This window comes from Mugil cephalus, chromosome 4, assembly GCF_022458985.1.
Source record: "Mugil cephalus isolate CIBA_MC_2020 chromosome 4, CIBA_Mcephalus_1.1, whole genome shotgun sequence".
NCBI lineage: Eukaryota > Metazoa > Chordata > Actinopteri > Mugiliformes > Mugilidae > Mugil > Mugil cephalus.
Genome location: NC_061773.1, coordinates 23,172,922 through 23,189,272, shown reverse-complemented (window position 1 = coordinate 23,189,272; position 16,351 = coordinate 23,172,922). Strand labels below are relative to the sequence as shown.

The 16,351-nt window shown below is 45.5% G+C and overlaps 1 protein-coding gene across 6 annotated transcripts in view; it reads right to left on the bottom strand.

The window, feature by feature from the left end:
- kif21b (kinesin family member 21B) overlaps positions 1 to 16,351 on the bottom strand; it is a 64,754-nt gene that overhangs the window by 31,971 nt on the left and 16,432 nt on the right. For 4 of the 6 annotated variants that reach the window (XM_047583338.1, XM_047583341.1, XM_047583340.1 and 1 more), the window contains exons 2-10: positions 7,509 to 7,731; positions 5,358 to 5,540; positions 4,457 to 4,606; positions 2,925 to 3,059; positions 2,078 to 2,263; positions 1,871 to 1,986; positions 1,285 to 1,480; positions 204 to 393; positions 38 to 101 (exon numbers count right to left, since the gene is read on the bottom strand). In XM_047583338.1, coding sequence (XP_047439294.1) covers positions 38 to 101; positions 204 to 393; positions 1,285 to 1,480; positions 1,871 to 1,986; positions 2,078 to 2,263; positions 2,925 to 3,059; positions 4,457 to 4,606; positions 5,358 to 5,540; positions 7,509 to 7,731 — 1,443 coding nt within the window. The remainder of the gene's footprint in view (positions 1 to 37; positions 102 to 203; positions 394 to 1,284; positions 1,481 to 1,870; positions 1,987 to 2,077; positions 2,264 to 2,924; positions 3,060 to 4,456; positions 4,607 to 5,357; positions 5,541 to 7,508; positions 7,732 to 16,351) is intronic. The other 2 variants (XM_047583339.1, XM_047583343.1) reach the window with 1 other exon arrangement.

Genomic DNA, 16,351 nt, shown 5'->3' with positions numbered 1-16,351 from the left:
TATACTTAAGCGCAGTATATATTGTATGTCGTCTTACCTAAGTTCTTCAACTTCTCGGATATAGTTCTGGATTAAAGTCCCGATCTCCTCGTTGCCCTCACCTGGAGGTCAAAGGTCGACATGCAGTCAGGCCACAGACATTCAACACTAGAGATGATGAGTAGCTTTTAACACGTTAAACGAAGTCTTGAATGGGCACTTACTGGACTTGGCGAGCAGAGTGCTGACCTCGTTGGCCAGCAGGTGCGTGACGCGGCCGTTGAGGTGGTCGATGGTCTCCTGCATGGCCTTCACCCGGAGGCGCAGCGTGTCGTTCTCCCTCTGCATCATGGCGTTCTCCTGGCACAGGTCGCTGTAGCCCTCGGAGCCGTCCTCGCACGCCACGCGCTTCCCCTGAGCGCAGCAAGCGGTCGGCGTTAACGACAAGGGGGGAAAACAAATCGGCCGGAAGCCGACAAACAAACAAGCTCCTAGAGCCGCGTTCGCACAAGCACTTGATGCGGCGGAAGCGGCCAAACACATTAGCCATTGTTTATAATGAGGGAGACAGTCTGCGGCTCCTCAAGTGACTATTGTTGAATGTCGAACGCTTGAAAAACGTCTCGTTGTCTAAGCGCCGGACGGAGAGACACTATTTAATACCGTCACACCACGCGTCCACACTCCAGTCACATCCCTTATTACCACATCGAGTTTATAGTCCTTCTAGTAACCATAGTAACCTCCTTAATACCGTAATAGGCAGGCAATCCAGCTGAGCAATTGACTTTTTGTCACAGGATGGGAGGTCAAAGATGATGATTTTAAATATTCTCCCCATTGCTTCTCACAGCACAGTCCACACACTCCATATCCTGTAATCCATTCAGTGCATCTCTGCATTATACTGTAACAACCTGACCGTGCATCTATACATCATCATAGGCACTCCCCGTTTTATGATATAGAAACAGCGTAAATGGACGTGTGTGTGCTCCACTAATGATCTTTAATTTGATGTAGTCGTCAGCTGCTGCAGACATGGCCTCTCCTTTTATTACTCGCCCTCCAATACCGTCTTCTATTAGCCCCATTAGCGCCGTCTGTTTTTCTTCTCCTCCTCAAATGCTGTTCTATACCTCGTCCATCTCGTCAGCCCATTAGCCCCTCTCTCATCGCTCCTCACCGACCTGCCACATGTAGCGATCCTGTTCTTTTCGTCTCTCCACCCAAACGCTTCCCGCTTCTTTCCCGCTCCCACGCACCCTCCTTTTACCCCCCTCCTCCCCCCGTCCCGTCTCTCACCGCCTTGTACTCCATCAGTTCCATCTGGAGCCGGGCGATCTCGGCGCGCAGGGCGCTGATCTGCTGGCTGGTCTTGTCTTGGTTCACCATCACCTTGTTCTTGATGTTTCGGGCGCGGTTGGCGTACTTCAGGGTGTTCAGGGTCTCCATGAAGTCCCGGTCCGACGGGCTGACGCAGGCGATCATCACCGTGCGGCTGCAGAGGAAGGAGAGGTAAAGGTTGTAAGCAGCCGGTCACACGGAATAAGAACAATGTTGAGGTTGTGTCTAGTTACTTTGTCTATGAAATGACGTAAAACTGCCATTTTAACTGAGCAAAGTCCATCAAGGCTCATTTAAATGTCCCGTTTTATCTGGCCAACAGTTATGCACACAGCAAGTCTTGGGTTTAACTTCAAATATGCCAAATATTAGACATTTAATCATTTCCCGGTTCAATAATTGACCAATCTTTGCAGCTCTGTTGTCACCGGTGTCTGTTAATAACCAAATAGTCTCAATATGAGAACCAGAATTCAAACATGTGCAGAATGTGTTAGTTGAGATGGTTAAGGACAAAAGCGTGAGTGTCCACGTGCGTGTCTACCTGTTGCCTCCCAGTGAGTCTTGCAGCAGCCGGGTGAGTTTGGAGTCTCTGTACGGGACGTGGCCTCCCTTCTTGGCCTGATCGCCTAAAGCGCTGATCACATTCCCCAGGGCCAGCTACCGCGAGAAAGAGAGAGACACATGTTCACATCTCTACTGTCACACCGGCAACACGCTGGAGACGCCGGAGTCGTTTTCAGGGGCTCACCAGTCCGCAGTTAATAGAAATCCCCTCGCGGGCTCTTTCTCCTGTGGCTCCTGTGCGTTTGAGCCTCTCGGAGCCGGCCAGGTCCACGAAGTGAAACTTGGCCATCAGCGTCTCGAACTCTGGCTGAGCGATGGGGCTGGAGTCCACGCCGTTCAGCTCTCCGTCCTCCCCTCCTCCTCCGTTCTGCTGCCGGGGGTGAACAATAAACAGTTTAGAGGGAAAGCGATTGACGGGGTTACAGCATCTTACTTGAAATTAATAAATGTCTCATCACCTTGAATGCTGCTCCCTGTAACACTAAATGAAGTAGATATCATTCTATTTCTATTGGCAGCCTATAATATATATGGATGGGCACCAATACCCAGTACAATGATGGCACCGGTGCTAATGCAAGCGGTAGTAGAGACCAGACCGAAAATGTATATCACGGTATTTTTTCAAACTTCTGACGGCATCACGGTACTTTGTGCGGTACACTTTTTTTTCATGCATAATCACATCACATTAATGCAGTAGATTGACTGGACTATTTTACTGTGATGGTGAGTAAATATTGTAGTATAATCCTACATTAGTACTGCGTGCTAATGTGGAAATCCGGGACATTTACAGCGCACGATATTCTGTTCAACTTGCATCTCACATTATTTAAGCACCTGTTATGGCAACGTATATATATACACTACATTTCTTATTTACCTGCTCTCTGTTACTGTTTTCCATATGCTCCCACTCATCTCTGACAGATTTTCACTCAAGATGATGATGGTGAAGATGTAAACAAAACCCAATAAGGATTTTTCTGTTATCTTTCAGCATCTCTCAGCTCCAAAGCCAGACTCACCATTTGATGCTGTGGACAGACTCTCATTTGACAGAGGTGGATGGTGAAGATGGCATGGGAGCGGGAGCTTTGGGCGTTCATCTGGGTGCTGGCCGTGGTGCGGGACAGAGCGCCGAGCTTCAGACACTGCAGCAGCTGCGGCAAAGACGAAATAAGGACGACATTAGATCACTTTACGAAGGAATGGCTGAACAGGTTTCTGAGACGAACTGAACATTCGTCCTCGTCGGCGTGAAGGTGACAGCGCTGCTCAGTTAAACAGCTGCCACTGTGAGATTTTTCTATATTTTTCCATCGACTATTTAATTTCCTTTTCAACCTTCCTGTCTGGAGTACTCCCTTTTTGTCTCAACCTGCCTCCTTCCTGTCTCCCTCCGCTGCCACTATCCCTTCCCTCACTTTGTTTTGACATTTTCTCGCGTCTCTCCCAGAGGAGGGTACGGCCGTCACTGTTTGTCTCTCAGCTGTCTGCATTCTGGGGAATTTTAATGCAGAGATGGACTCGAATTCTGATTTTCTTCTCCTCTCTTTTCGCTTCCTTTAACAACATGTTCACGTCTTCCCTTCTGACAGTCACCTTCACGAGGGAAAAATAAATGTTTTGTCGTCCAAGTCGGTACTAAATGGAACCTTTGTCCTTAATCGCCACCTGTTTTCTCTAAAATCTTTAGCAGACATTCGTCATGCCCTGTTGACCCCATCACATGCTCCCGACGATCCGCTCCCCTTCTTCCTTTCTGCTACGACGCGCCGGTATAGAAACCAGCCTTTCAAGAACTGCAGTCCTCAAACAACAGCCTCGTGGGTGTACGCAGCCGGGCTTAAACGCAGCAGATAAGAGCCAAGCCTCCCTTATTATCCTTAACCCGTTTGTTATTTTTTGAAGACTGACCACCAGATGGTTCTTGGCAGCTCTCGTGCTGTTTTTTATCCCCCCCCCATCAACCACTCAGCACTTATTCATGTCTTCACAATTAAACCTTTGCAGTGCAACGCGACGTCCTTCTGCATTATGTTTTAGACTTTCTGGCCGCTTGAAACTATTGGTGTGTGGTGCACTTTTTATTTTGTTTTCTAGCCTTTGTATAAAATCTATCTACATTTACAATTACAGATACTGTGTCAATATTTAATAAGGCCATTATTCTATTCTATTCTATTCTATTCTATTCTATTCTATTCTATGGGGGGATCGCAAAATCTTTGGTTGATTAGACATTTTTTATATATATTTGTTTTAATTTCACCCACAAATTTAAATTTCTTTTAATAAATATCAAATGAATCCAACATCTGCTCCATGGGGTTAAGGTCTAGAGACTGGGCCACTAGGTCCACTCCATGTTTTCAGGTTTCCATCTGGTTTTCATCCTGAGGTAGTTCTGGTAGAGCTTGGACTAAAGTTTTGGGTCATTATCTTGACGTAGGATGAAACCCTGACCAACTAGACCAGAGGATACTGGGTGCTGGTCTAAAACTTTTGACTGGTTGTGTATATAGTTGCAGGTATGGAGATATAGATTTAATCCCACCTCTTCTTCTGAGTGCACCAGTCTGGATGTGACTCCAGTGGTGTAGATGCTGCCGCTGGAGTCCTCGTGGATCTTTATGTTGGATTTCCTGCTGCGACTGTCCAGATCTCTGGTGCCATCAAACAAGTCCAGGATCTCCTCATTGTACAACTAAAGCAGAAACAATAACACACACATGTCAGCACACTGTAAATGCTAAATGCTATTCATTTTTTTTTTTTTTCCAGGTTCTCAGGTTCTCTCCTTTTCCCACATCACTGTTTGTTATATACACAGTGCTCCGAAGCCGCAAAGGTCACATTAAAGACCTCTCAGAACCCACTGGGGGTAAAGGTCGCAGAGGTCAGCTGACAGCTCAGCTGTTCCCGCCTACTTCCAAACACACACGCACACATCTGTTTACCATCAACAAAGATAACCCTTCGACCTGAGAGGCTGCAGGAAACACACTAATGACAACAAGCAGGACAGAACATTAATGAAAGACAAAAAAAATTATTTTGTTTTATGTAAGAATGATTATTAAAAGCACACAATAGCCCCTCCTCCCACATCCAGTCCAAACACTCGCCTGCTAGAAACCCCTGGAGGAAATGATTACTTGTCATTTTATCTCATTTCTCCTACACAAGCATCCCTTCCTCCCTCATGACTCGCTCTTATCCATCATCTACCCCACAGTGATGAGGAATAACGCCAGAGGTAATGGCCGACATTAATCAGCAGAGCACGAGCCAACATTCCTGCTCTTCGAGGTTGTCTCTTCCTGTTTGTGGAACAAGGAGCTGATCCTGTCTCATCTGGTTAGAGTTAATAGGGACCAGTATATAGCCCGCGCCGGCGAGAATATCAATACGTCCAAATGTTACAATCGAGTAATAATGAGTCGAGTGTCGCCCACCTCCAGGAACTGGGCGCTGACTTTAAACTCGGGCGGCTGGGTGCCGGTTTCCTGAGCGCGCAGCCTCCTGCTCTGGATTCCCTCAAACAGCTGGTGGACAGCCCGGGGGATGATTCCCTGCTCCTGCTGGCTCAGGTTGACATCGAAACCCGTCCCCATGGTGTAGGTCTTCCCCGAGCCCGTCTGAAACACATTGAATCACCCACAGTGAGATCCTGTCTGCGCTCCCGACGTCATACAGCATTTATGTTCAGTCGTTTGTCTCTGGTCCGGCTCATATTAAATGTGTTGTGTATAATATTATACCGTCTGTTTCTACTAAATAAACTTCATTTAACCCAGAATGTATAAATGATTATTCGTATTATTCATACTTGCACAGGAAACTAGAGCAGCCAGGGAAAAAAACAAAAGTAGAATAAATAAATGACAATAAATCAAATCAAATCCCTCGTGAGTTCACCGAAATCACTCATTCAGCCGGATGTGCAACTTCCCCGGAAATGTAAAGAGCTGTGATTGGTCCGCTCGGTAGTAGCATATTTATGGTTTTAGTATTTCTGGCTCTGCAAAGGTTAACTGAGGTGGTTGACAGATGCAAACATTTGCATGACTCATCTTTGGAGAAATTTTGCCTAAAGTTTCAGTTGCCAGTGTGGAAAGAGAAGCAGGAAGTGGAAGAAGTAAACAAACATTAACTCGACTAGCAAAGAAGACAAAGGCCCTAGTGCGCACTACGTGGTCTTCTCTTATTTGATTCTTTATGCTGTTATTTATCATGTAACCTAAATGAATGAAGCCTATGTTGCCATGACAACAGGTGTCTCAGTTTTTTTGTGGAGTTTACTCCTTGGTGGGACTAGACGCCATAACCTACACGGATAGCGACCCGTTTATACTTGTGGCGCTCGTCAGTCTGGCTGTGTCTTTTTTTGTTTCTGTGGAGACCCCACAGAAACTTTTGAGTCGTACGAATGTTCGTATCTCCGAACCTCCTCAGTTTTTACCTTTGACGCGTTCCATCTTTACCGACCCAAAACAAAAAACTGCTGAAATGGAGAAGCACCCGACAATACTGAAGCAGAAATACACTACTACCGAGCTACAATCTGCGTTATCGCGTCGTGTAGTTACATTTCTGGGGAGATGCACGTCAGGCTACGGCAACAGTGTCTGTAGCCTAAACTGCCTTTAACTGTAAAGTTAATCACATGAACAATTACAAATACAGTAAGGCAGTATACCTGAACTTTCTCTATTACCACTTCAGTGCACTGCCTATCGTGTGCAGGTACAGGACCCTGGCACCCACAGCCACAGCAGGTCAGAACAAAGGGACCCGTTCAGGGACCTACAAGTCTGTCGCTGTTGTGTTGCATCTTGGGTATTTCTGTCATGTGTTGTCATGTTTGTGTGATGACTTCAGTTAATGGAAAGAAAGAACTTCCCTCCAATGACAACAGTTTAACTAACCAGCTATTCACACTTAATAATTTTTGATATGAAATATGCATTACCCTGCAAACGACACATGTAAACAACCTTTACTTGATCACACCAGCCTGTTTCTGGGGTTGTATCTGCTCTCTATATATAGAGATGTGGTTATGCTCTGTCAAACTTACCCCATCCCTGTAACCGGTAGTTATCTTTTATGTGAGTTGTGTATTATGTACAGTATGTGGATTCCAGTGGAAGATGTATAGTCTGCACAAACTCTATGCTTTTAACCCTTTGAGTGGCATTGTAACCACACGGTTGATCTTTTTTGAAGTAGTAGCAGACAATAAAATAATTAATTTCTCATTTTATACCCGTTTTCTAGCCATTGCTCATCATTAAGTTTGTAAGATACACCAATATACCCATGGGTGAACACATTATATACATAAATAACTAAGCTGTGGCTTTTACAATTTTTGAGATATAGCTCTTTTGAACAGATGACCATAGCTCGAAAATATACATCATACAACTTCTGTATGTGTATTGCATGACTCTGTACCATTGTGTTAATGTTTTAATGATGATATGTCAATATACTCCGTATGCAGTGCATGCTATTACCACAGATTAAAAATGAGTGATATTTAATCGTGATTAATCCTATTGGTCACAAATAATGTTAGGATCGGTGCATCGCTGTCGTACCTGACCGTAGGCGAACACGGTGGCGTTGTAGCCCTCGAAGCAGCCCTCGATGAGCTTGTACACGCAGGACTGGTAGACGTTGTGCTGCTCCGAGTCGATATCAAACACGAAGTCGTAGGTGAAGGCCTTGTCCTTTCCCAGGAGGACCTGCGGCTCCCCAGGTGTGACCAGAGTGCACACGTGGCAGCCCTCGATTTTCTCTTTGGCCATCTGAGGACGAATCCTGCGGCAGAAGGAGGGTGGGGGGGAGAGACACGCTCAGTCAACGGCTAAAAACGGTTATACGGTCGTAAATAGAGAAAAATAATTAAAGTAATTGCTGTTGCACAACTCAGCAGACAGGCCACTGGCTGTGACTGAGCCCGAGGGGTTTTAATGTTTTAATGCATCGTGCGGAAAAGGAAGCATGACAAACTCGTCGCATGAGCTGTACACAAGCATAAACCTTAAAATCGCCATTATCCTTTATTATAGAAGACTTTTAATGCATTTCATGTTCTGTGTAAGTTGTGACCTGGTGCACGAACGACAAGTGAGATGTTTGCACAACTTTTCAGGGTAAAACTACAAAGAAACTCACAAGAGAGGGCGACATCTCCGCGGGCCAAAGCACAGACTGCGCATTAACAGTGATACACTTATATGTGACTCTTGATTTAGAAAGTCAGGGAACGTGTAGAAAATGATTAATGGGGCATAAAACGGAGAAACTGGTGCAACGTGGCCGCTGGTGACGGCAAAGCAGACAGGCTCATCAGTCACAAACACAGCGGCTGTTAATCCTCCAGCTCAGGAGGACTCTGGGTTCTGCTGGGCTTTCCACCCCGACAGGTAGCTCACCGCGGTTAATTGCTTTCACCTGACATCCCAGTTTAAAAATAATCTCAGATTAGACGAGCCCAAAAGGAAGCAGCCGCCGCTACAGAGCAACTCTGAACTTCGCTGACAGAATGAGGTCCGACGTTTGAAGTTGGGGATGAGTTTAACTTGTTTGCCAGCGGAGCAGAAGCCCCCGCGGGCAAGAGAGAGCTGATTAATTTAGATGTAGCTGTTGAGAAAGCGACGCCCCGACACGAGCTTGTGCTGCGGCGCCAGTTACTTGTGGGAAAAACGTTAAAAATGTTGCCCTCACACGACGCACGTAAAACAGAGAGATGCGTCAGTGGCTGCATTCATCCCGGGCTTCAGGAGGTACAATGTGGACACGGTGGAGAGGTAATCACTTTAAGATGCGGAAAAGTCATGAGCCAGCAGTATCGCAGCACTGGGCCCCCCCCTCCCCACTCCACACTCCCGCTTCAATCTTCAGGGGATGCAAATCAACTCCCCCGCACACTAAAGACTGCAGGGTCTCTATGGGATGCTGCAACAAAGACACACACATAGTGTACAAAGCCATTCAAAGTCAGAGAAATCCCCAACCACGTACAGCTGCAGTGGGATAGCGGGCACACCACAAAGAAACACACACACACACACTGCTCAAAAACAACCTACTGTACTATCGTCCATTCACACATGGCTCCTCTCAAGCGTGCATTAAGTACCACGCCCACCACAAACACTTACAGTAAATCCCTTCACCGCGCACAGTCGCGGCGCAAACAGAAAACGCAACACAGAGCCCGACAACGGGCGCTCTCCGGCCCCGGCGCTGTCTCTGGCCTTCAGGCGTCGCTGAGGAGAGCCTTCCAGGAAAGGAATTAAACATATTACAATAGCCCGATTCAGCTGCGGCGCGCTAACCCAGACAACCGTATGATAGAGAGGGTGCCTCTGAACGCAGCTCAAAGACGGACGAGTTCCTTTCATTCCTGGGGAGGGGAGGAGGGGGGAGGGAAGGGGGAGGGGGAGGGAGGAGGGCGACCTTGACACTGAGGTTGATGTATCTAAAACCACAGGTGTCACGTGAGCGCCGCTAAAGCCAATTATTAACCTGGAGTTGATATGGAAGAGGACGCCGGCTCAACGGACGCAACTGCAACGGGACAGTGTGTGTGTGTGTGTGTGTGTGTGTGTGTGTGTGTGTGTGTGTGTGTGTGTGTGTGACAGAGACAGAGAGAGCTGCAGCTGTATGTAAAAAGCTCGGAGGTTATTCCTTTATCCTGTACCCTTTGTTTACCCTCAACTCATTCACTTTTGTGTGCAATATTTATAGGTAGGTATAATAGGCGTGAGAAGGAAAGAAAGACAGAAAAGAAATTAAAGTTAGCTAACGGTGAGGACTGGCAACGGGTCAAATGGGAATTGTATCGTGCGCCGCAGCCGTTTACTCAAATCTCTGGCTTTCAGACAACACGTTTCTGAAATCATCAGCCCTTCATCCCATTAAGGAAATTAGCTTTTCATCGTTAGTTAAAAGAGAACGTGCCATCTGTGCTCTCAGGATTTCATCCGGCTTCTACAGCTCAACCCTGCGCTTCGCTCCCACCGACCTCTGAGGATGTGTCCTCGCATGGTTTATATTGTTTTTTATATATATATATTATAGACTTACTGCATAAGCCTGTGACATTAGACCATTAGGTCACTCTGAAAAAACATACTGATTACATTCATCTTCTGACAATCACGTCGCTCAAGCAGGTTTCCACGTCTTTCCACGTAGACCAGACCAGGCGCCCGCACCCCACAGCAATGACACTGCCACCAAGGAACAACTCAAGAAACACAAAAAAGCTGCACAGGACACTCTCAGAGGACCCATGTCCGTTCTCTGATGAGTCACAACTGTTTTGGAGGCACAAGGGAGACCTACACAATATTAGGAAGGTGGTTATAATGTTATGCCTGAATATACAATAAGCAGCTCATGCCAAATTATAAAGAAATATCAATCGTGCTGACTAACTGATCTACAACAAAAACACAGATAATTTCAGTGATTTATCAAGAAAAATTAGAACGTTTTGCTCGTTTACAATTTCCAGAAGGTCAAAGTGTTTCTTTCAGATTTTATTCTTCATTTGTATGAATGAATGAAATTGATATTTGAGGACATAATCCAAGTAATTACCTTATATAAGATGCACCCCTACAGAGCACAGAGCAAATTTTACTGCTCCCTCCCACGTCTATTTTATTTTCCACACAGAAGGATTAAAAGACACCCGAGAAAGTCTTGACAAGCCGCGCTCTGCAAATGAATACAGTCAAATGATGTCACACACACACACACACACAACAATGACAAGCCAGTGAGTGTCCGCAGTGAAAATGAATAGCAGATGAAATAACAGCTTTCATTAATCAATCCACACAAAGACACACACACACGCTGTGACACCGCGGCTCAGCTGGATGAGCATCTGAGCCAGCTGGGCCAACAATGGGCGGGATCCATAATATTGATCGGAAGCGCAAACACCTCACACACGCAAACGCACACACAACAGCAACACACACAAAGCTGCGGAGAAGACCGCACTCTCAATAAAGGACATTTAGCAGCTAAAAATAACCCACAACAGCGACTAAACGAGTCTGAGGCGTGAAGGGAAGCGGAGAAGCAGATTGTGGATCCCCGATGCGTCAAATTAAGGCGTCTATCTCCCATCATCTTCTCGCGCTAATAGGAAAAACGGCTCCAACACCCCGGGGAGTAAACAAAATTCCCAAAAAGGACACACACTTTACGTATTATACATGAAAGCCTCGCACAGCGAGAGAGGGGGATGAAAGTGAAGTTAGAGTCTTCTTTTGTCAGAAGCACCGAACCCAGTTCTGTCAGAAAGACGAGCAGCAGCATCACACACACACAAAGCCAGAAACTCATCACCATCCACCAGCTCTGAGAGAAATCACTCATTACAGTGATTATACAACACCGTAGTGATAATTGGGGCAAACAAACGCACACAAACGCCGAGCAAACTGACGCATTAAGGCCACGTTCACACGTAGCAAAACGATCTTTTTTGTCTTTGCTCGGCGTCGTGTCAAGAATTTCTCCGTAAAGACGGATTCACTGCAAAACCGCATCTAGCCGTATATAAACATACAGTCAGTGGTGAATTGACAGTATATATTGCCCCAGCCGCCCAACGAGGGTCAATATCTGATGCAGCACCGACACAAGATTTAAAGGAATAACCGTCCAACCTCATCTCCTACAGCCGCTTATCCTCACTAGGGTCGCGGGGGTTGATTGAGCCTATCACAGCTGTCACCAGGCATGAGGCGAGGTCGCCGGTCCAACGCAGCGCTAACGCAGAGACGAACAACCACTCACGCCTAAGGTCAATTTAGAATCACCGATCAGCCTAACGAGCAAGTCTTTGGAGGGTAACCGTGGACACAGGGGGAGCACACAAACTCTACCCAGAAAGGCCCGAGCCAGACTCGAACTCTAAACCTTCTCGCTATGGAGGCATCAGTGCAAACCTGTGCAGCCCGAATCACTTTACTGACTTAATAAAAAAACTCTCTATATATATATCATGTGTTTTTAACTGGTGACAAAGCTAAATGCTCTCACGATCAAGCTTTACAGACTCCTTCGGGGAGTATACGCCCTGAGGGGATTACGGCGTTCACCTTTGGACCTCTGACATTTGGAAACAGTTAGCAGAGCATCCTAAGAGCCATAAAGAGTCAGAGCAACTCCATCATTCACAAACTGAGCTCCCACAGCATAATGAACTGGGAGCGGCCGCGGGCGCTCAGGCCGACTTCACGTCCATGTTTTGCTTCGATTCAGGGAGAAACTGATGCAAATTTGGTCACAGTATTGCATTTAATCTTGCTTGGTTGAGTGGTGATGGTTTTGCGGGAAATTTGGATTTCAGGAAATTAGGGAAATAACCAGAGCAAACGTTGTTGCACCGTGGTTCACGTGCCAGTGTTGTATTTTAACTACATGTTTTTAGTTTGATGGTGAGGATGAATTGAATGTAAATGTGTTTGCTAAGTTCAGTAAACTGACCATCTTGCTGGGTAGAAATAAATAATTCTGTAGTCTTCGTTCTCAATAAACAGGAGATTTAAAACAACCTACTCCTCCGACTTCTTCTTTTTCGAAAAACTGATTTTATTATTATAAGCAACAACTTGGGGTACCAGTTTCAGTTCAGTTAACTTGTCCTTAAAGTGAGTGTGACTGCTACATTCACACCAACCAAAACAAACCAACCTTTTATGAAGAGACTGTTATGAGAACAATGCCTTTAGAGTGACAGCACCCTTAGAAAAAGCGTCTCTGCTGCATCAAGTAAAAGAATCCAACGTCAGCTTGAAATCTTTCTGAGAAAATCCAAGAAAATTTTACACCGTACTTTATTAAGTTGATGTCCTTGTGTGGCTAGGAAGTCTGCCGTTACGTAAAATGAAAGGAATTTTGTAAACTATTGTGGAAACAGTTTTAATGAACGCATAAAAATTAAGTAAAAACGGCCAAATCCTAAAAATACACGGCACAATGTTGTCATTTTGAAAGACATTAACGTCTTTGTCAGTGTGAAGGAACTATTTAATTAGTGCCAACGCGTTTTTTTACGAGGCGCACTCACACATGCGCGCACACCAGTCTCCAGCCTGGTTTCCATTTTTCCTTCCACTGGCGCATTAGGAGGGTCCCGTTTCCTTGGGAACCGCACACACCGCGCCGACTCCTGGTGCGCAGCGGCTGCATGTGCGAACATATGTTTGTGTTTACGCCAGTAAAAATTCAAGAACGCTCTGGGTGTGTTCCCAAACCCGCAAATGCTATTACCCCCCCCCCCCATCACGCCCAATTATACAGTAATTCTCCACCTGAAAACTCCGGCGGCTGACCTGCCATCAAACTGCAGTCCAGGAAATAGCCTGGACCAAATGCCAAGTGTGTCACCAAAAAAAAAAGGAGGGAGCAGCAATAAAACCAGCCGGCCGTGAGCGCTGCCAGTGTCAGCGAGGGCCAGTAATGCCTGTGTGTGTGTGTTTGTGTGTGTGTGTGTGTGTGTTATTGTGCGTTCATGCTCAGTCAACCTTCAAGAACAGGCCGGTGATAGCCAAAGAGCTCATTTCCCTAATGTAAACACTTCAGTAAAGACAGGGCACACACCAACACGCACACATAAAGAGACGGAGTTAATTGTATTCACCCGGGCTGTGAGTGTTTCAGAGCTCTGTTTTGTCTCCTTTGGCACGAAGCCAGCGGAGGAAGCTACTCCCCATTAACACTCACCATTCCTTTTTTTTTTTTTTTTTATTTCAGGAAAACGCCTACTCTCATCCAATTTCTTGGGATATCTGAACAAGACTTTCCCCTCTGATCTTTTTAACTTCACGGTCATTGTGCAGCAGTGTGTCTTGTGTGTGTGTGTGGCTCGTCTCTCGTCCTCACCCTCACGCCGCGTTCAGAGCCCTCCCCTCACTTTGTTGCCAGTGAAAACAAACTGTCCACAAAAGACAAGGGCTTTAATAGCAGAAGCAGCGAAAGGCCCGGTTCCATTTCCCTTTTTCTCCAGATAACAGGAGAGGCTAATCGTCGAACGTGGACTTTTCCCCTCACGCCCTCTCTTCCGCTCTCTTTCTTTCTAGCGATCAGATGTCGCCCTCATGATGGAAAAAACCCATCCAGCGCTTTGCATCTGGTCCTTAACTGTTTCAGATACAAACACACCGGCAAAGCCCTCCCCCCTCCTCACGCAACACATCTGATAACTGTTGACAGATTACTCAACTCTCGCTGACAGGTAGAGAGAAAAGCTCCACAGGTGACTGACCGCACACAGTGAATTACAAGGAACAGGATTTATATGATAAGTAAGTAACAAGGTCCTCACACTACACGGATCAAACACACATGCGTTATCCAGAAGGTCACATGAATGTCTGAAGCAGATGAATTCAAGCAGAACTCAGAAAGTCTGCGTACAAATAGAAACATTCAGTATGTTTACATGCACATGAAAAAGCTGATTATTGCCTTAATCCGACTTTAACTGGACAACTTAAGTGCATGTAAACACGTTACTGTGACTAAAATCTTCTCCTTATCCGATTAAGACGCCCAGATAATGCGAATTTTGTCTGGCATGTATACATCTTAATCAGACTTTAACTGGATACAGCTTGTGCGCATATTCCACAGCTGAGCGCTGGCGTATGACCCTGTAACAAAAACATCCAAGAAAGACAGTCGCAGAAGAAGAAGGTAAACAAAGCCAGTAGAAGAACCACCTGAGGGATAGCGCCATCTTATCTGCACCATGAGTAGCACGTACATTACGTATGAGATTAAAAAAGCCAAATTATTATCCATCTGGTTGTTCATTATATGATGTAATAGGTCAAAAGGAAAGCGGGCCATATTAACCCGCTGACAAGACACATATCGCCACCTAGTGTGGAGGAGGAGGACATGTTCACGTCAGTTATTCAATTTTCTCCGTTGTCGATTTCGAGCATAGCTCAATTAAGACTTATTCACCAAAAAGGAAAAAATCCAATTGCGGAAAACGTAAACGCCATTAAAGCTGCACTAATCTTTTTAACTTTTTAACTGTTAAAATGTGCGCAGTGTTGAGACAGTGGTTTCGTGGAAACAAATACACACATTATCACCTGACCCCAGTGATGAAAGTTGCGAGTTTTACTGTCTTTCAGCTTTTTGTTTTGGTTTTACACCCCTACGACTTTGTTGTGTGGGTCCAGCCTTTTTTGCTCAGTTCAGCTTCCAGTCACCCAGGCAGCTGTTTTGAGTGAAATGGCTCCCATAAACACTCTGAACATCTGACCTGCCAGGGCTAAACTGATAAAATGTCAGTCAGTCCTAAGAGGAGAACAGGAATGAAGAAAAAAAAAAAGTCTGCTTCACTTCAACCAAACATTCCTGAATGATGATCCTAATTAACTTTACTAGTTTATGAAGCGTACTGTATTTCATTAAAAAAAAATACAACAAACAAAGACAACAGCAAATGCACAAAGCTATAAAATTCAGTGCTGGATTCACTGTAAAAGCAATATTTAAATAACATTAGTTTTAGGTTTTGTGTTTAAGGTTTTAAAGGATTCATATAAATGCAGCGTTGACTTTAGACCAAAGAACAACTAACGTGATGATATGTTGCAGCGACATGTTAGGGACACAGTCACACAGCGAAGTAACCTAAAATGACTTGTACAGCTTGCAGTCAGAAACAGATCTCTGTATCACCGCCTGTAGAGAAATAAGTTGGAGCTGGTATAAATGGGCTCACAGCAATAACTGTGTCTGTATCCTATCCCCTGATGGACAAAAATTTACCCGACTGGCAAAAAAAGACGCAGTGTTGATACGGAGGGAGTGCGTGTCTGAATGAGGGTCTGAGGCAGGGCCCTTTGTAATGCATCTTGTATGTATGAAAAGTGCTATATAAATAAAGTTTGATTGATTGTCTGATTGAAATGTACCCTAAATGAACCTTAACACAGACCTGTGCTGCTGCGCCCTCCTCCACCCACGTGTTCAGACTAAGTGGAAGGCGCTGAGGCTTAATTTCCCCCCATTGTCATCCCATTCATTTCTATCCCCTCTGCAGAGTGAAGAGAGTAAAACCTGTCATCACATCTTCTCTCGTGGTCTGCCACATTTCACACACTTCATTTCCTTCGTACGAGTGACGGTTCAGACGAGGTGCTCACTCATGTGTCTCTCATTCTGTGTCTTAATATCCTTTGTAGTGAGCCAGCTGTGTCCACCACATACTGTTGCACATTGTTCTTTCGCTGCACAGTTTCAGACTGTTTGGATTTATCTGGTGAAGGTTTCTCTCCGCTTGCTCATATGATCTGAGACATTTTCAGGAAGGATTTCAGACACGTGATCCCGGTCCAACATGCATCTTAACCAATGTGATGTGAAAACCTCAACGCACTGT